The following is a 19,464-nucleotide window of genomic DNA, read 5'->3' as shown; positions in this document are numbered from 1 at the left end:
ACGTGCCTGGTGCAGTTTTAATGCCAGTTACCCAATACCTACTGCCACGTGCTGTCCTACCTATGTGGTAAAAGGGCATCGCAGAGTTCAACTCGGGCACGTTCACTTAAGAAGTCAGATCGTCGTCTTCCAAAGTCAGGAATTAGGCTGTGTTCAGGTTTTTTCCGTGTTCTTTGTTCTCGACATGAGCTTTTGGGGTGTTTGGTCAGTTTAGGCTGCTCTTTGTCAATTCCAGTTCTGTCTTGCCTTTTTGTTGATTATTCCTACTGCAATTGCTTCTTCTGCAAGGGAGTCTCCCTTTTGACCAGTTCTCAGGGCTCGTTTGGACGGATCCGCTGGTTTCGCTCCTCCCATGAGAGCAGCATGGTGTTGAAAGTAAATGAAGTGTATTTTTTAAATACAGGCTTTACAGAACTAAGGATCTAATTAGCAGGCGTGCTGAGAGAGAAATTAACTTCCCCGAAAGCCAGCGTTGCTTGCAGATGCCTTCCGCAGAACATGTCAGCAGTTGCTGAGAGCAGAGGTGAATCAGGGTGCTCTACCCAAGGGAGGCCGCAGGAAAAATGTGCCGGATGCTCTGTGTACCGTTTCTCTGGGCGTTAGATTTGGTACGTATTAATAAAAATCTGTGAACAACTTCTGCAGCTTGCCAATAGGTGTTAGTAAAAGCTCCCTACCCTCAAGAGTTTGCAAACTTCGGAGTCCTTTCAGTGCCTGCCACTGCCCCACATCTGCGCAGGACCCACGAGCTCATGGACCCTGGCGTGTCCCCCGCCCTTGAAGCTGGATAACGAATCTGTAGCCGATCCTATGCAGAAGTGAAAAATTCTCCCTTGTCTCTTCCAGCGGTGCCAGTGTTAAGTACACACCGGGTATACAGCTGAGGTTCAAGCCCTGCGGCTGCCAAGCAAATTTTATGAATGTTTCAGTAAACAGCATTTTAAAAAAAGAAAAAAATCCCAAGTCTGGGAACGACTAGTTCAGTCCAACGGTTGGAGGCGTGACATTCATTACAGTCAAATCTGTTCAAATATCCTTGACAAATACCAGGAGAGAGTGTTCTTTAAACAGGTGCGTTGTTTTAAAAGGTCACTAGTTTAAAAAAAAAAAAAAAAAGAAGCTAGAGAAAGCTGTTAGGATTGCAAATCCTTCCCTCCTCGTGGCGAAGCAGTGCGGCTGGAAGGGAGACGCTGCGGGTGGGTGTGCAGGACGGCGCTCAGCAGCACGGGTTGGGCTTGGCCTGCCCTCGAGTTGGGGAAAACTCACTGGGACAGAGAGGTGCCTTTGAGAAGCCGTGCACCCTGAGCAGATCATGTAGAGTTAGGCAGATGCACATCAAACCCTATTTTTAATTAGGATTTCAGAATCAACAGCCCAACTGACTTCTGTGCCTGGTGACGGGAAGAAACGAGTATGCTTCTATAGGATCAAAAACATCTAAACTTTCATTCGTTAAAACAAGATGCTTTTGCTTTGCTTTGATTTTACTTCCTTTCCTGTCTTTCTCCTCTTAGTTCATTTTGGGTGGGGTTTTTTCACTTTGCAGAAGCTCGAGGACCTTGGTGGATGGTTGAGGTGCTTTTAAAGTATTTTTTTGTGATCCCTCTAGGGCCAGGGATCTTACTTTTGTTTGGATTGACCTCAGCACAGCTGTGTTTTAACCGTGTCCTGTAAGCCTTGAGCCATCAGCGAATGCTTATTCTATCTGGCAGGAATTATTGCAGCGGTCCTTCAGGTCTCAAACTTGAGGAGAGTTGAAGCGTGTATGTGGTCGCATAACAAATGTTCGCAAACGCCACAGCAGCTCCTGGAAACCGCTGTCGTCCTACCTGGAGTTCAGCCCCTTGCGTTTTGTGTCAGAGCACGTTCCTCCCGTGGCTTTTGATTTTGGCTTGCTCTCTCCTTTGCTTTTCTCCTCTCTCCTAGTTTTCGTCAGAACTGGCATCAGGAGAAGTGACGCTTTGCAAGTTTTAGTAAACCGTGCTGTGAATAAATTCAGGAAAGAGCACGTTCTGCTCCTTCTGGAGAGCGCAGCGGCTGTAGCTGTTAGCACCGGGCGGCCCCTCGGCACCTGCCAAACACAGCTCGTTTTCCAGCTGCCCCGAAGGCCAGGGACTAGTAAGGGGAAGCTTCAGAAAAGCACGCGCTCGCTTGTGTCAGCAGGACCGCTGCCTTGAAGTCGTTGCTATGGAAGTAAAGGCGACCCCAGAGCCCGGGGGGCTGATGTATTCATTTCAGTCCTCCTCCTTCGAGAGGAAGGCTGTTAAATTTTGTGCAACTTGCTGCTTTTTTAAGGAGTTTCTTGATTCCTGTGTAGCTAGGTAGTCTGGTACGAAATAAGGACATTGTGCCATCACAGTGAATTGTGCATATGTATCTCCTTAGGGGAGGATTTATTTAGGCGACGGAGCCTTTCAACGTAAATCACTCTGTGGGGTTGCTGCCGAAGCGCGGCAGAGCCCAGCGTAGCCCGGACCCTGTGGTTTGCCTCAATGACTGGAGCTGTAGGTTGTCAAAACATCGTGTTTGCCAAGGCAGTGGGACATCCTGGGGTGAGCACAGGTTATGTCTGTTGAGAACAAAATAATGCTGAGTTGTGTAGATTTGCTGGCCAGGACGGACTCCACGTCTTGTGAGACAAAGCCCTGGTCCAGGGGAGGCCGCTCGGCCGCTCCGCTGGGTCATGCACGCCCAGCCAGAGCCCCGCGCGGCACCCGGCCGGGGTGCCTCCGCTGCGCCGGCAGCGCAAGCGGGGAGATCTGTTTTCCTCGTTTCATTTCCCGGGCGGTTTTTGACGGCCTGTCTGTGTGACCTTCCCTCGGCTGCAGTCCCCAGGCCTGCAACCAGCATGCCTGCGCTCTGTTCGCACTGCCAGCACGCTCCCTCGGCCGTGGCTTAAACGCAGGCTTTGGAGACATCCGGTTTGCTGAAGTTGAGCTATTCGTCTAATCCCAAACCTACATCTGAGTCCCGTTTCATAATCCCCCCAAGAAAAAATGTAACTGCAAGAGGTTCTGCAACCATTATCAGCAGCAAAGGGGCGGCACAGATCGTGTTTTACTCTTAGGTCAGTGGAAAATAGGAAAAGATTTGGAAAGTTATTTGCTTGTATTTTTCCATGTAATTGTACGAGGTCTTTTATCTTTTTTTTTTCTTCTGTCAAAAGCAAACAAAAAACCAAAACAACCATCCCGAGTTCAAAGACATGCAAATGAATTCTTTACTATTTTTACAGTAATTTTTCTCCACTGGAAAACAAATTATGAAAACAGACTTCTAAAAAGAAAACCCCTCAGAACTGGGCAGAGGAAGTGTTCCTCCAGTACGACTTGAAATAAAAGAAGCAGCACACCTGCCTCCAGCTGTTTTCCGTGCGACGCATGTCTCGCGCAGCCCCAGCTATGTGAAGTCGCTTCCAAGTCAAACAAGTAGCAATCTTTAAGTAGCACCTAAAGAGGAACAAGGCCCGGCCTTGCCAGCCAAACCCCAGCCCCTCAAGGTTCCCGCTGCACAGGCTTTATTTTGCTTTCCCTGACCCGTTTGCACAGAGTTGTTAGTGACGGCCTGGCCTGCCTCCCTGTACATGGCGAACCGGTACTAAATAGCAGCCAGCTGACACCCCCAGCCACCTGCAGCACGCCGAACACTGGGGGATTGTTCATCCCGCAGGACCCGCGGGCCCGGGTGCTGTGGGGAGGCTGCTGCCGGCTGAGCGTCCGCCCAGAAACACGCGCTCGGAGAGCAAGTCGAGCAGGACAGGTCTGGGGCCCCAAAAGGTTTCTTGGCCGATCAGTAGAAAATACGTGCTTTTTTTTTTTCTTTCCGTCAAGGAAGGAGGAACAAGGATGACCAAGATGTGAATACAGCAGCCCTCTGTGCAGCACTGCTGTTGTCTCGTGGAAATCCAGTTGGTACAATATCTGGGCAGGCTTTGAGCAGCCCCTTTCACTGACTCTAAGGCATAGCCTTATTATTCTGGTTTCTCTTGCCTCACTACTTATTTATCCATAAGTTAGGTGTTTGCCAGGGCAAATGCTTCGATGCCTTTCTGATGGGCCCGGTACAGAGGAGAGAGAGCTGAGAAAAAAAAAGCCACAAAACTCTTGAGCAATGTTTACGGACTTTTAAAAGTTGAGATTCGTGGCAAAAAAAGGCTGCGTTTCTTCTCGCTTACTTTCCAGGCTGAAATCTTTTGCTAATTTACCTATTGGTTTCCTTGTCTAATAATCTGACGGCTTTTATAGGTTTTAGCAGGATAAATAGAAATGTTTCTTTTCGGTGAATCGAGTAGTAAAGTGACTTCAATTTCTACGTTTCTTTCGGCACGTTCGTTTCCCACGGTACCGTGGCTGAGCGGCAAACCTGTGATTCCTTTTGCAAACTCTGTACTGACCGAACGTGCAGCTACACTTGCAATAGCTTCAGCTATCTGACCCACAACGCATCCTTCAGCTCACAGGCAAGAGGTAATAACAACCACCCCACAGCCTAGTTCTAAAAACCCTGAATTTAGGACATGCTTGAGCTGCAGGTTGATGGGGTTCAGGATGCTGCGTTGGGGAAGCCGTGTTACGCACCTACCCCGTTGTATTTTCCCAGACATCTATTGTTGGTCTTTTCAGGGACGTGAACAGATTTTGGAGGACTTGAGTCTGCTGGTTTTCTGGCTCTGGGACCCCAGGAGATAGCTTTCCGGGGATCAGACCACTGCCTTTACCATCAGCCAGCCAATCCCCTTTAACAAGTGGTATTTTGCCTTCGTGTGTCCTTGTTACAGACGGGCCATAGAACTGGAGCTTGTAAAGACTTGGTGGGATGCGCTCACTGTTAGCGTTCGGTTCTCTGGGTTTTTGTACAGACAGGGTACAGAACAAGATCATTTCTGCGGTGGAAGTGGACATGTCACCTGGCCGGGGTACTCTCGATCTGGGAAAGATGCCTTTGCTGGCTCATGCAGCCAGACTTGGCTATTGCTGTTCACATACAACCTCCAGAAATTGGCCTCGGTGTCAAAAACGAGTAGTCCGGGGGCCCTTGCCAAACCTGTTGCTTGTGTGTAATGGGGTTATCTCGGCGTCTCGAGCTCTTGCTGTGGCTTTTGATGGGCTCCCGTGCTGCCTTCCTGCGCCTCGGTCCCCCGCGGCGCAGCGGGGGCTGCGGCAGTCCAGGCTCGCGGGCTGCGGTCACGGTGTGCGCGGGAGGTTTCTGTCTGGGCTTCCTGCAGGCACAGGAGCGAGGACACTCTTTCTCAGGCATCTTCAAGAAAACTTGAAAGGTAGGAGTCACTCAGCTTTCCTTCCAGAGATTCTTGAGTCGGGACTGTTGCTTTCTGTTGGGGATGCTTGAGGTTTCGTATCCAAGTTACTATTGTGATAGACTGTAATGATGATTTGGAATATATACGTCTATGTATATATTAGTTGACATGCAAGAACCACTGACTTGCTACTGACAGTAAAATATGTGGCTACCAAACACGCTCTGAGCTGGTGTGTTTGAAGTGAAATGAGAGGAGAAGATAGTGGTGCTTTTTTCCTTCTGGCTTGTTTCAGTGCTAAACTGACGTTGTCACTGAAATGCCAAAAAAAAGAAAGGGGCGTTTTAGCTGAGCAAAACAAGAACGGGTGAAAGTTTAATACAAGCAGAGCTCAGCAATTGGGCAAATACTGAGAAAATGGTGAAATCATCCAGAAATTTGAGTAGATTTCACTGGGGACTTACCTGCAGGGCAGTTTGTTTTACCGAAGGACGTTTCAAGGATGCTGTTTTAAAAGAATGAAATATCACGGAAGGTTTTGATCGAGAAAGACTCCTTTCTGTGAAGTGTTCCCCGTTCTTTAAAGTCTCTTTTTCCAGACTTTTTGCCGTGCGAGGCCATCCGTGGCTGGAGCGTTGGAGCAGGTACTCAGCCTTCTGGTTTTTGCCTGGTCTGCTCACAGGGAGCTGCAACGGCCCCACATCCCCTAAATCCTTCACCTTGCCTCGCGGCTGGGTGCCACAGAAAAATTTTGTGCTGGGCTTGGCTGAGGTATTTGGGAGAAGCACGCAGGAGCTCCGTTTCTGTAGCAGGTGTAGAGCGTCATCCGGAGTAGGTGGAAAACCCCCGTTTTTCACTTAGTCTCCGATGGGATCATGGTGGTCATGATGCGGTGATATGCGGTGTCCTGCTGCGGCGCGCAGCCAGGCTCGGGTGGAGTGGCTCTCTCAGCTGCCACCTTGGGGGAGAACGTGGTTCAGAAAGATTTTTTTACTTGTTCGAGAGTGCGCAAACAGGCTGGCATGGCAGCTCTTCCGGGCGTTCTTGGGTGTTCTGCCCTCAGCTTTCTCTCTTCACGTACGGAGTTGGTTTTTGGGTTTGGCTTTGTGTTTCTGAACTTACTAAAATGCTTAGAGTTCTGCGGTAGCTTTAAAGAAAACCTTGCTTCCCAAAAAGGTTTCAGGAGGCGTCTGCAGTTCTCTTTTTTTGATAGGTCTTAATTAGAAAGCAACCCCTCTCTCTCTGATCCTACACTTAGATTCTGGTCGGTGGGGAGTATTGCACTGGCTTTCCTTTTTGGTTTTTTGGTTTGGTTTGGTTTTCATCTTTGTTTCTTTTCCTTTTCCTTTCCTTTCGTCATTCTTCTTGGTTTCCTTTTCTTCTTCCCCACACCCCCTTCCCTTCGATACAGACAACTGCCTTTATACTTCTGCTGCTTTCCTCCTTACGTCTCGTCATTCTGCTGAGGCCATTACCTGCAGTACGTCTCTCTCATCGCCCGGAGAACAAACGCTCCTCTCCCAGGAAAACGTGCCTTGTTCCACGTTAACTGAGCCCAAAGGCTGTGGCTACCTTCTCGCTGCTAACGCCGATTTCTGTCTGTCTGAGGAAATTTTAGGTTCTGTGGGCATTTCTGGTTTTAATAAGCTGCTTTATTATTTTAATGCTAACAGAGTTAATCTAAACTCACACTCTCAGCAAGCTGTTCTCAGCCAGAATATTGTTTTCAAACTGAGGCAACACCCTGTTTACACAGATAAGCAAATTCGCGGTCCACAGAGCTTCTTCCAGTCAGAGCAGCTGCCGAACACTTAACGGTAAGGGACTGGGAAGCACATGCTTCACATACATAGCAAACATTTTTTCTTCTGAAGGGTAACCAGATTTTTTTTTTTCTTTTTCTTTTTTTTTTTTCTTTTTTTTTTTTTTTTTTTCCTGAAGAGTTGAAAGCTAGAACATCTGCTTCTTGGCCAGCCATTCTTTCCCACAAACACTGCTTCCCAGGTTCAAAACAGCCTGGTTAGGTTATAGTGTGTGTATGTGTCTCGGTGCCTGTGTTTCTGAAATACGCCCAGCACCACGCCAGGGGAACAGGGGGGACGGTTAAACAAGGCCGACTCCTGCGGGCCCGTGACTCGCGCGCCTGCCGCCGCCGCAGAGCGGTGCCGCGTGGCCAGCCCCCAGGACCGCCGCCGCAGGCACGCAGTGGCTGGACTGCGCTTCCCCCGACCGTTGTGTGGCGCTGGCCGGAGGCGGACGTTCGGCGAGGTGGGCTGCCTCCGCGGTTGTGCAAAGGCTCCGCGGTCTGAATAGTCAGGGGCTGCTCTTGAGTCACCCATGTGAAGGGGCCTGGCTGGGTCAGTGACAGTAGCGGGCACTCGCAGTCGACTTGTCAAAGAACTTGGCCCCAGTGACAGCAAAATACATTTCCGTCTCTCGGTTGCTTATTGAAATTACTGTAACAAGCGGGCTGCTTTTCTTACATCCTCAAACCGCGAAGGTCTTTGCCGGGGTGAGTACAGGCTGTGCGCAGCAGAGCCGGGGTTGAATCTGGGCTTGAGCACCTGGCCGGTGAGAGCAGCCCCACTCCCGTGATCTTTCCGAGGTGGTTCTGCCACAAAAACATCCCCGGAAAGCTGCATCTGGTGCCCTTCGCCTGGGATGTACATGCACCGAATACGGACGGTCGCTAACAAAAAGCCTGACATCCTTCAGCACCGAGGTCTTCTGCTTACCTCAGTCAAACCTATACTTTATCTTACCACTGAGCGTTGGCCTTGAGTAACAATTTCAGCAGCTGTGTGGTCTGCTCTCAGCGTTATTCCTGCAACACCAGCGTGAGCTAGGTCTCTGTGAACCGCGGAAGAGATGTACTGTTTGGTACTAGGTGCGGCACATACTGCTTTGTCTCTGTGTGTTTGCTAACTAATTGAATATCTAAGAGTCCTCCCATGTGCTCCGGCGGCGCAGGTTAGCACAGGCAGTGCTCTCCGGGGCTGGAATCCAGTGTTTCGATGCTGAACAGGGAAAATGTATCGAGATGCTGTCTAACTCGTATGGTCAGAGCTTCACGAGACTTGAAGTGAGGAAAAAAAACCAAGGCAAACATAGATTTTATATTTGTGTCAGCATTTGCAAGGACCTCCTAATTTTTTTTTTCTTTCTTTGTTTCCGTTCTTTTCTCTTTCTTTTTCTTTTTTTCTTTTTTTCTTTTTTTATTTGCATTTACTTTTAGACTACTACCTGCTTGTTTTGGACAGACGAGAGGAAAGCAGACTAGAGGCTGCTGTGAACCTGTGCTTACTCCCAAAGTCCTTGGTTTTTCTTCTTCTGTGCAGTAATAGGCAGGTAAAAAATGCATGATTTCCAAAAGCCTACTTGGCATTTTTGAGCATGGGAGAGGGAAACTGAAGTAATTTCAGCCATATTAAGAGTTTTCGAAACGTTGCAGAGTTAGCACAAGTAAGAGAATGGTATTTCCAGGTGAGAATCTGGGAACGTGCACGGAGCGTGTCCTACGCTTGCTCTAGGGATCGCTCATTCTCTCTGCTAGGACAACATATCTGTGCTGTACCCTGCCCCTTCACCCAAAATCAGATCGTGCTGAAGGTAAAATCCCAACCTGTAAGTCTGTGTTTTGTGCTATTTTCATTCCCAGCTAGCCAAAGGAACAGGTCAGCAATTTATTCCTACTGGCAAAGCAAAAATAGTAATAGCATCTGCTTTCAAGATCCAGAGGTGAGGTCCTTTCTCTGACTACTGTCGCCCGCTGGTATTTCTATCAGATGTAACGTGATCTGCAGGTGGCAAGTATGGCCAAACACTACACAACAAAAATAAATTGCTACTCATTAAAAATATATTTCGACTGGTAATGTGTTTTACGCCTGTCCCTTTCAGCCTAATTGTGCTCATTCCTCTGGGTCCCTACCTGTGATACTGTCCACAAGAAAAGAGCTTCCTCAGTGAATTAGTAATTGACTCCTAAATATTGTCTGTCTTTACTTTCCCGTCATCTGCTTTCCACTTGGCATGCTCTTAAAGGACTCGTATTATGAGACTGTTTCACCAGACAGCAGGGCTGGTCTCTTTATATTCCCATATAGTCTCTCTCCTCAGCTACGCTGCGCTTGGACGCGTATGCATTACAAGAATTTCCAAGGAAGCTGCATCGCGGCGCTCTCCAATTAATTTGCCATCTCGTAGGTCCCAGTCCGCCAAAGCCCTTGGATGCGCTTAAAAACCAGCTGTAGTGAGTGTGTTGGACGTGCCCACAAACTGTGCTGAGGAGGTGCTGAAAGAAAAGCCTGTATTAAAATGTTTTCTTTCAGAGTATGAATGTTCTGCTGTAAGGATACAGGAAAGGCGAGGGTTTTGGGAGAGCTAAAGGTTTTTGTAACATAAGTGACACCTATACCTTTTAACCCCTAATACAGTACCTGTCGTTTTTCCTCCTCCAGGCATAGCACTTGGTCTTAGAAGCAATGTTAGCCTTCACTGTACTCTTTGCTAACTTAGAAAAAAAGTCTGAGCTCTGGAGGGCTCGTTTCCAGCATCACCTTATCAAAAAACGAAGACAGCCTTCTGGTACGTGGGGATTATCACAAATTTGAGGTCTTTCTCGGGAGGCTTATCTGTATCAATAGCTTGTCTTTCATACGCGGCATTACTCGGCAGCTGAGACCGCAGGTCGGGCTAACCCCACAGTACAGCGGCGCAGGGCAGATACTCGTACCAATTCCTTCAAGAGAAGAGTGGGGCACAGAGGATTCATGTGTTTGGCAGGTCCTTTGGTTCCACCGTAGTGCTCTAACCAGTGAGAAATGATCCTTCAGCTGTGGAATATTTCAGAGAGCCAGAGCTAGCTTGAGAGAAACGTAATTCTTTCTGGTAATGTTAGCAAAATAGGAAAAAATGCAAACAAATTCTCCTCCAGCCCGGCAAGTGTGATCAGCTCTTGCCCGTGTCAGTGGAAGCAGGTCTTCTCTGTGATGAAGGTCAAACCTGTCTCACGATGCACACAAGTGTACCCCAAATGATGGGCAAGTCCTGGCATTTAGGTGTCCGTGGTAAGGTCTTGCAGGGAATCAAAACCAATTTTAGGAAACATGTTTCAATGTATGAAGTAATGTATATGGGAGTGAATCATTGGCAGATGGTGGTTGGGTTTTTTTCTTGCAACTTAAAAGTTGACAAATGGAACTAGACCCCAACATAGCTAACGATTTCTCAGGTATCACGTGGAAATTGTGCACAGAATAGTTTATTTCCTTTAAAGGTGGAAGGCCTTCATGGTTGCATGATCCTGTCTTTTAAGCAGACAGTTTTAGTAACTTTTGAAGCACAGCTTGAAGAACATGCTTCAAAACGCAGGAAAACCCACTACCCAAATCAGTCCGGTTCGGGGCCGGAGTCTTAACCCAGCCTAAGGCTAGCGATGTGTAAGAAACTGTTAGCAGGAGGTAAATGTAATCTGTGCCTTTTCTAAAATTCTCTTATACTCCATCAACTGTATTCCATGGCACTAATATAGGTGACAATCGAGTCTGCAGTGTTTACAGATGATGGCCGAAGGAAAGCTGTGTTTGTATTTTTCCCACCTGAACTGCTTTTCTGGCTTTCCCTTTTTCCTTCCACGGATTTGGAGCATGACACAAAGATCACACACTTTTGTTTCATTGCTTTGAGCGAGCTGCATGAAATAGCCCTGAGGTTGCTATTCAAATCAGAAGTGCGTGCAGGAGTGTGGGGGAGTGGATCTTCACGGTGGGTTGGGTGTGTGCGACGAAGAAGGCGGCCCACCCGGTACATAAAATATTTGTCACTATGTGGATCTGCAGGAAGCCGTGTGTACCACAGTGTACAACTTGCAGAAGTTTTGTAGTTTAGGTTTGGTCCAGAAAAATTCCCAAAATATTATCCATATTTACTGAACCTTTAATCTTTGGGGAAAAAAAATAAATACAAGCGTTGAAGTCAAAATTAAACACGATAGTGCTTTCTGCCTGTGCTGGAGGTACTCAGAAGTCGATTTTCTTTCCGTGTTTGTCCCCATCTAACTGGCCTGCTTCCAATGGTTCTAACTGATAGCCTAGGGCCAGATTTTGGGCTGGGGGAAGTCAGTGCAAATTTTTAGTTGATTTTGATGATCGCTGGGTGGGAGAAACAAACTTACTGGAATGCTCTGGTAGGGCTGCGTATTACAAGGCAAACATTGATGGCAGTAGAATTGTACCAGTATTCCACGTAGTTAAGAAGATCAATAAACGTCTGGATACGATTCACAGTGGTTTGTTGGGTTTCTTTAATCTGGTTTGAAGCGTGACGGGTTGGTATTAGTCTTTTCCAAGGATCGCATACATACGCTCCTAACGAAAGTGCCCCCGTGTTTAGCATAGCCAAGGGCAGCTCTTTATAAATGCTCTGCTTTTGTCTGCAAGAAGCAGCAGATGCAGATGGGTTTGGAATAATCAGAGCATCGGCATCCCACAATATTTGTCTACTGTAAAAACATGCCACTGGAGATGGAAGCGAGGGACATAAGCAGGGAAATATAGGATCCTGTTCAACTCCACATGACAGTTCCCTGATCTTGAATTTCATCAACTGCCTCAGCACATCCCCCGTGGAGAGACTGATATTTCTAGAAAGATATAATAAATAAATGTAAATATATGGAGAGATTTACATTTATCCCCTATAAATACTGCACCTCCCTTCCCTAGCGTCTCACCAGAGAAGAGGGAAAAGGAACTCCGTGTTGCCAGATGATCATTGTAGGTCCCTTCCAAATGAACTCTTCTGTTCTATTCTGATTTGCTCCAGCTTGTAGTCATTGTAAGTCAATTTACCCCAGCTGTAAACAGGTGTGGTTGTTAGGCCTGTCCGTAAGCGTACCTTTCAAACCCTACCTTAAAATAAAGCTTTTTCGCCTTATAGCAGGCTCTTGAAAACTCGCAGATGGATGCAAAGCGCAAACCCTGCGCTTAAGTAGGGGTCGTGGTGCTAGAGACGAATCATGAGAGTAATGAAGAGACTTTTAGGGGAAGGTTTTCCTGTGCGTGGGTTTTACGGTATTTTTATTCTCTCTTTCAGTTACTTTTCAGTCAGGAGCTTTATCGTTTTGGGAGGAGTGCAAATTTGTACAGGTCTTCTCGGGGACAAAAGCTGCGACACAACTGAGAAGTCTAGAATAACCTAAGGAAGTTGGAGCTGATTCATAGTGTAATGAATCAATGCTTATGGGCGGTTAGAAATGAATCACGGGTGAGGTAAGAAGAGAAACGATGTTGACAGGTGAGAAGGATCAAAGGCCTTTAGTTTTGAGGAGCGGGCCTCAAAAGCGTGCCTTTAACATAGAACATTTTTCTTTAAGTATCCCAGTTACTCTCTTGGAGCTTGTAAAGCAGTTGTGATGGTAGTCTCTACGCTTGCCTGCGTAGAGACTGTTGATTTATAGCTGATAATATGCGAACATTATTTTAGGAGATTAATTTTATAAGCAGAAAAGCCTTGAAAGGTAGCCCTCTGTTTAACATCGCGAGTAATATTGTAACATCTGCCAGCTTTTTTAAATCATCGGATCATCCTGTGCAAGTCAAGGCATTCATTTACGACTAGCTTTTCTGAAGGACGATGAATCCCTTTTTCAGATGCATGAAATACTAGACTAGGTTTATCTAACCGTGGGCGCAGCATACAAGTTTCCTTCCTGTGTTCTGGGCACAATCTTGTTTTTCTCATGGCCTCTTAGCCCTTACCTGGCTCTGCAGACACATGAAATGGGTTGTTCAAAACTGGGGGTGCTGGGTAGAGGGAGGAGACATGTATTTCAAGGCGGTCAGATGTATCGCAGGAGGTTCTGCTGGCTCTTCCTATCAACGGTGTTGATGGTACAAAATTGCAAAACGAGCAACACATGCTTTGATGGAATTAAATGTGAAAGTGGAAAAGGAAACATGTCTCCAGTATAACAAAGGCTTGCCAGATCAACCGTTACGCTCTAGAAATCTGCTGCTGTTAAAATAAAAAATATTTTTTGAAAGAGCGCCATGTGGTATTGTTTCCATTTCCCCCACATTCAAAAAAGAAATATCACTGGATTTCAGTTGAGTAAAAACAAACGTGTACAGCTAACAAATACTGTTACACCTCACCTACCTAATAACCTCTAACCTACACTCAGCGTTTAGGTGTTTTTATGTGGGTCCCAGCACGCAGGAACCCTTCTGTCTGCAAGTCCACACTCATCCTAACAGTTCTTTCAGCTTTTTCTGGTTTTTTTTCAGCGTGCAAAAAAGAATTGCCTTGTACCGACCTATTCTCTGTTCCGTTGGAAAATAAAGCCAGTAAAAGGTAAAGGGACAGTGAAGGAGTAGAGAGTAAACGGGAAACAGGGTTTCCCAGCAGCAAGCGGTATAGGAAGCCATCCCGTCAGCGCCCTTGTCCGTGACGTGCATCTCGGCAGCAGCAGGCGTGTTCTTCCAAGTGTTACAACCCGAAGGCGGAAAGTAATTTCTTGCAGCCAGAAGCCCTGCTGAACATGCCGCTGTCCTGCAGGCGCCTCGATGCCACCTTCAATTCAGCTTTGACACGTGGAGGTGCAACAGCTAAATGGGTGATTTGTTCTCCTGCTTTAGTCAGCTTTATTTAGCTTTATTTCTAGGCACTGGGTTTGGTTTGCTGTTTGATTGCCTGTATTTCGATTATCAGATTTTTGCTCTGGAACTCATTAGCTGTTGGGAATGAAACGGTACAGGGGTGGTTTTGCAAGAGAGAGGGCCCGCAAAGTCTGCTCGGTGCTCTGGTTCATAGCACGGAATAGAGAGGTGTATAGTAACCCCTTTCCAGTGCGTCATCTCTCTGAAAAGCTAAAAATCTGCTGTGAATATTAAGCGGAATAAGTTTTGCTTTGTCTGTAGATGTGCACACCAAATAAAATAACATTCTCACTCTTCTTGCTTTGGTCCAGTAATTAGCGCACGGACAGTAGCATCGTAGAGTGGCCAAACAAAACCACCTTTGTGTAAAAATAGGTGTCCAATGGTGTTAGAGTGCTTTAGGATCGTGTGCGTGGGGCTGGCAGATAGGGACCTGTGGGGAAACCCCTTCCGCAGCGGCAGCAGGAGAGACGGGGAATACACGAGGGCATGTTGTGTGGCGCTGCGTTTGTATTAATTTTTACTGCAGTGCTGCCAAACTCATGTTGAGAATATGCCCTACTATGCCATAGTTTAAGTGTCTTAACTCCTAACAGAAGCCTGTCCCAGATGAGGCTGAAAATGTTCATATACTCTCTGAGTGCGTTTTTATACAGAAATCTATGCAGGTAGATACGTTTCTGTTCTTCATTTGTGGCCGCTTTTGTGTTTTCCAGTCCATAATCTTCATTCGTGACCGAAATTCTCGTCACCAGGAGGTGTCTGCATACATCGACTACGCACACAGACTGACAACAGATGATTTTGAAGTCTACTTCAGTGGGAAGAAAAGACTTCTGCCTCGGAACACTGATCTGAGGTATTTATCTTGATTTTGTTTTCATTTATTTGCATTTAGGCAACATACAGAGAAAGACTGAAATGTTTTTGAGTAAGAAGATAGCTTATAAAAGTGTTTTTCACTGAAAGGCAAATGCCACGGATCAGAATTAGTTGTGGAGAACGGCCCTAGGAATGGTCGCTGTCTGATTTATTTAGTCTGGAGCATAAAACTTAACGTGGACTTTAGAACCGTGGCCTGTCTCTGCATGTCTCGTTACCCTGAGGAGTCTGTAAACAGCAGCATGCTTTGAACGGTAAGGGCACGCTTCTGGAGCTGCCACAGGTCTCTTAGCTGCAGGCAGCAATTGCGAGAACATCTCTAGCTTTGCCCGCTCGCCACGCAGTCCATGGGAAGAGGCTTTGCTCTGAAGGCGAGCCGCCTGCAGAGGTCTTACGGTGGCAGATAAGATGGTGCGTTACCTGTGACTAATGAGAAACGCCATCAATGAGCTTTTTCACAGAAGTGTGTGTTTCCCTGAAAATACATCCTGTGCCCAAGCGCCCGGAGATATAGGTAAGAGATGTTTGTGCGCTTCTGTTGGTGAAGGCCGAGTCGAAGAGGCTTGGTGCAGCAAAGCTTGCAGTCCGACCGAGGCTGTGGCCGTCTTGGCGCTGCAGCAGTATGTGATGTGGCAGGCAGGTGCTGTTGGCACGGGGAAGAGACTGTAAAAATTTCAGTGGGCTGCTGACTCGTTATGGGAGTCTACTCTTCCCACATGTTAGAAGGTGAGAACTATCCAACAGCTAGCTGAACGTCACGCACGGTTACCGTCTCCCGGTAAAAGGGTCTGCATTTTCTGAGAGTGGTTTTCTGTAATGGAAATGGCTGCCAATACCGTTCGCTCAAGTTCTGAACGCATTACAGGGAGAGAAAGCAGGAATGAGCATTGGATGGGATGAGTGGGCTGGTGAGGATTTTGTATTATTCGTTCACGGGACAGCAGATGTCAGCAATGAGGCAGGGATACTGAAATCTCTCAGCACTACCTGAAATGGGAAGCCAGAATCCTGATCTTAATGCTTTTAAATCACAGGGATGAACGGACAGTTGCTTTTTATGACTGAATTAAGAACAGGAGTGAACATAACATGGTGTCTACTTTGCATATTATGTCCTTTCTACATATTAGGATTTTATTAGCGACTCATGAGTAAGTCTTTTAAATCATTGTTGTCATATCCAGTCAGAAATGCCATTCTTGTGTCCAGTAGGTATGCCTAGTCCTGGTTATTCTGTGTTGAAAGTGTCATTTAACGTAAGCTCCAACCTCTTTTTCCTTCCCTTGTGTGCAGACTAGGGTACACTGCAAGCTTCATGGACAGCTCAGTATGTTCATTCCTTCTAGTGGTAGTATACAGCTTCAGGCGATACTTCATTTTACCTCTTCGTTAAAAAACGAAGTGCGGGGCGGGCAGAGCATTACCTATATGTGGAGTTTTGTAACTAGAATGTAACCCATTGAAAACTGCATCTGAAGTTTCCAGCTGAACATAAAGGCAAGTTCAGATAAAGCACACGCAGGGCCAGGAAGGCTAGTTTGTTTTGTTGATAGATATGTATGAATGTATCCACTGTGGTTAATGACGTTCATATACAGGGGTGTGTATATATATATATATATATATATATATATATATGTATGTATGTAAAACTGTATATGTAACTATATGTAGTTATATATAACTATACCTAGATATACTGAAGTCTTGCTACTGGCTAAAGAAAAAAAACGTTCACTTCACAGATAAATGATGCAGTTCTTGATGCATCACATGTACAAACTGGCTTTTTGTGGAAGCCCCGTCACGACACAGAAAATCTCTGACCACATTTACGTATCCCGTGGTCCCCAGCGTTGTCGAGAGCCCCGTTTTGCATCAGTTATGTGTCTACAGAGCAGGGCGTTTCATTCCCACCGCATCTTTCGCGATACCATTAAGAACGCTATTGGACAGAGGGAGGACAGGTATGAAGCAGCCCGGAGAGAAAGATTTGGCTAGTACTGTACTGATTTGAAGATTCTCATCAGCAGAGAATTGCCATGTCCCCTGAAAATATTTTTATTGAGTAGATAAAAACATCTTGGTTTTTGGTTGGAGTCTTAAATTTGAAGTTCACCTGCTGGATCCTGTGTTTTTATAGAATCATAGAATAGTTTGGATTGCAAGGGACCTTTCAAGGCCATCTAGTCCAGCCCTCTGTAGTGAGCAGGGACACCTTCAAATACAGCAGGTTGCTCAGAGCCCGGTCCAGCCTGACCTGGGATGTTGTCAGGGATGGGGCATCTGCCACCTCTCTGGGCAACCTGGGACAGGGTTTCACCACCCTCATGGTGAAACATTTCTGCCTAAATGGTCTAAATCTACTCTCTTATAGTTTAAAACCGTTATCCCTTGTCCTATCACAAGAGGCCCTGCTAAAAAGTCTGTCCCTACCTTTCCTACAGCCCCCTCTCAGCCCTGGCAGCTGCAGGAAGGTCTCCCCGGAGCCTTCTCTGCTCCAGGCTGAGCCCCCCCAGCTCTCCCAGCCTGTCCTCCCAGCAGAGCTGTTCCAGCCCTCGGAGCGTTGCTGGGGCCTCCTCTGGCCCCGCTCCAACAGGTCCCTGTCTCTCCTGTGCCGAGGGCTCCAGAGCTGGACGCGGCCCTGCAGGGGGGTCTCCCCAGAGCGGGGCAGAGGGGCAGAACCCCCTCCCTCGCCCTGCTGGCCACGTGGCTTTGGGTGCAGCCCATGGCACGGTTGGCTTCTGGGCTGTGAGCGCACATTGCCGGCTCCTGTCCAGCTTTTCACCCACCAGGACCCCCGAGTCCTTCTCAGCAGGGCTGCTCTCCATCCCTTCGTCCCCCAGCCTGTGCTGATACCGGGGGGTGCCCCGACCCAGGTTCAGGACCCTGCGCTTGGCCTTGTTGAACTTCGCGAGGTTCCCGAGGGCCCATTCCTCGAGCTTATGCACGTCCCTCTGGAGGGCATCCCGTCCCTCAAGCGTGTCAGCTGCACCGCTCGGCTTGGTGTCATTAGTCCCTTGGGAGAAGGTAATTCTTTGGTGTCGCGAGAGAGGTTACTGTCTAGTGTAGAGCTATCACATTATCTTTTAAATACCGAAATCCGTACTTTGCTGCAACTTTTTTTTTTCCTTAGCTATCTGAGGCTGTCAGAAGATAGTAAACTTCGTCTTAAGTACCATCTGAATCAGACTCTTGTTCACAATACAAAGTAAAAATACTGTACAATTAAGTTTATGCGATGTTCATACTTTAAATCCAGTGGGTAATATCAGAGGCTCTTGTATTTGATCTGTGTGGTTCCTCTGAGCATTTTTGCCATTTTATTGCATTGCCCTATCGAGGGAGTATTATTTATATGCTATAATCCTCATTTGGTTCCAGTTTATTAAATGAAAGGAATGTGTTAGGCAGTAAGTTCTTAAGAGGTCTGGAATCTGAACTATAATTGAATCCATTCACTCTCAGCTAATTTATGTAATCTGATGAGAAACAAGTGTAATACAATTTGTTCAAAGAAAATGGAGAATGTTTGCTCTATGGAACTGTACCAAAAAGTTCTCCGAATGAAGCAGCACAGCGAAAGATGAAGTTTGAGCCCCCTTCTGTCTGATCAGCTGTGCTTTGAATATCTCCCATAGTGAATGAGGATGACATGAAGGTCTTGCAGCAGAATTGTACTATTTCAGTTTTGTGTGAACTCCTGCCGTGGTTTTTCATTAGTTTTCGGGGGCAGGGTGCTTGATGCTGTACGCTGTAACGTTTTATCCTCACGCATGGCTTGTGTTTGCGGCGTTCTCATTTCTGCTTACTAGCGTGCACATTCTTGTCTAAAATGGAGCCAGGTAAGGAGCCGTTTACTGTAGAACACGGGTCCTAGATTTTCCCCTGAACTAATGGTGTGAAATCATTTACTTATCTCATCAGCAGTGAAACTTGTTTGGTTTTGGCCCTGGCACACATCAGTCTGAGCATGGGAGGTCCGGCATTCAGGGCTTGGTGGTGATGTGCCTCATGTGAGATAGAAGTGCATCATGACACATGGGTGCTTTCAGACACGGCGTGTTGGTTTTTGGTATTGGCAAGAACCGTCCCATCAGCTTCTGCCCTTCTCCTCTTGTAGTTCAGCTGTGGTCTGTTTTGGCTGCAAGTGGGCGCAGCATTTGGCAGTCATTCATTAACTGGGGTTGGAATTCCCTCCCATTTCGTTGTCAGGTATATTCTAAGATACCATCTGTTAATCTGTAAAGACCTGTAGGCCAAATCATGCCCGGCAATACATTCCCCAGCATGGGGCATGAGGCAGCGTCTCCCTTCCCTGCCGTATGCCATACCCCGCAGATCTGAGAGCAGTTTACAGAAGAGCGCTGCTCCTACTCCGCTGACGCGGGCGAGAGCTGAGAGGGAAGAAGCGCGTTTCCGCGCTCTGCACCGTGGCCGGTCCCGCCGTGCCATGCGCGCAGAGGATTTCTCCTCCCGCGAGGGGCAGGTGGCGGGAGCCGAAGCAGAATCCCCCCATGCCGCGGGAGCGGCGAGGCAGCAGCAACCCACGTGCAGGGGTTGTGGTGATCCCAGAATTCAGTCCAAAGCCTCTGGGAAACGTTTCTCCCCAGCCAGGGCATGCGCTGTGGCTGCCTGTCAATCAGTCGATTACAGCGGCTAGAG

The 19,464-nt window shown here is 47.2% G+C and overlaps 1 protein-coding gene across 1 annotated transcript in view; it reads left to right on the top strand.

The window, feature by feature from the left end:
- CFAP299 (cilia and flagella associated protein 299) overlaps positions 1–19,464 on the top strand; it is a gene marked incomplete at both ends in the record, with an annotated part of 216,933 nt that overhangs the window by 173,905 nt on the left and 23,564 nt on the right. The window contains one exon of the mRNA XM_081999592.1: positions 14,634–14,776. Coding sequence (XP_081855718.1) covers positions 14,634–14,776 — 143 coding nt within the window. The remainder of the gene's footprint in view (positions 1–14,633; positions 14,777–19,464) is intronic.

Source organism: Phaethon aethereus, assembly GCF_964289735.1.
Source record: "Phaethon aethereus genome assembly, chromosome: 4".
Classification (NCBI taxonomy): domain Eukaryota; kingdom Metazoa; phylum Chordata; class Aves; order Phaethontiformes; family Phaethontidae; genus Phaethon; species Phaethon aethereus.
This window is presented reverse-complemented; position numbering and strand designations above follow the sequence as displayed.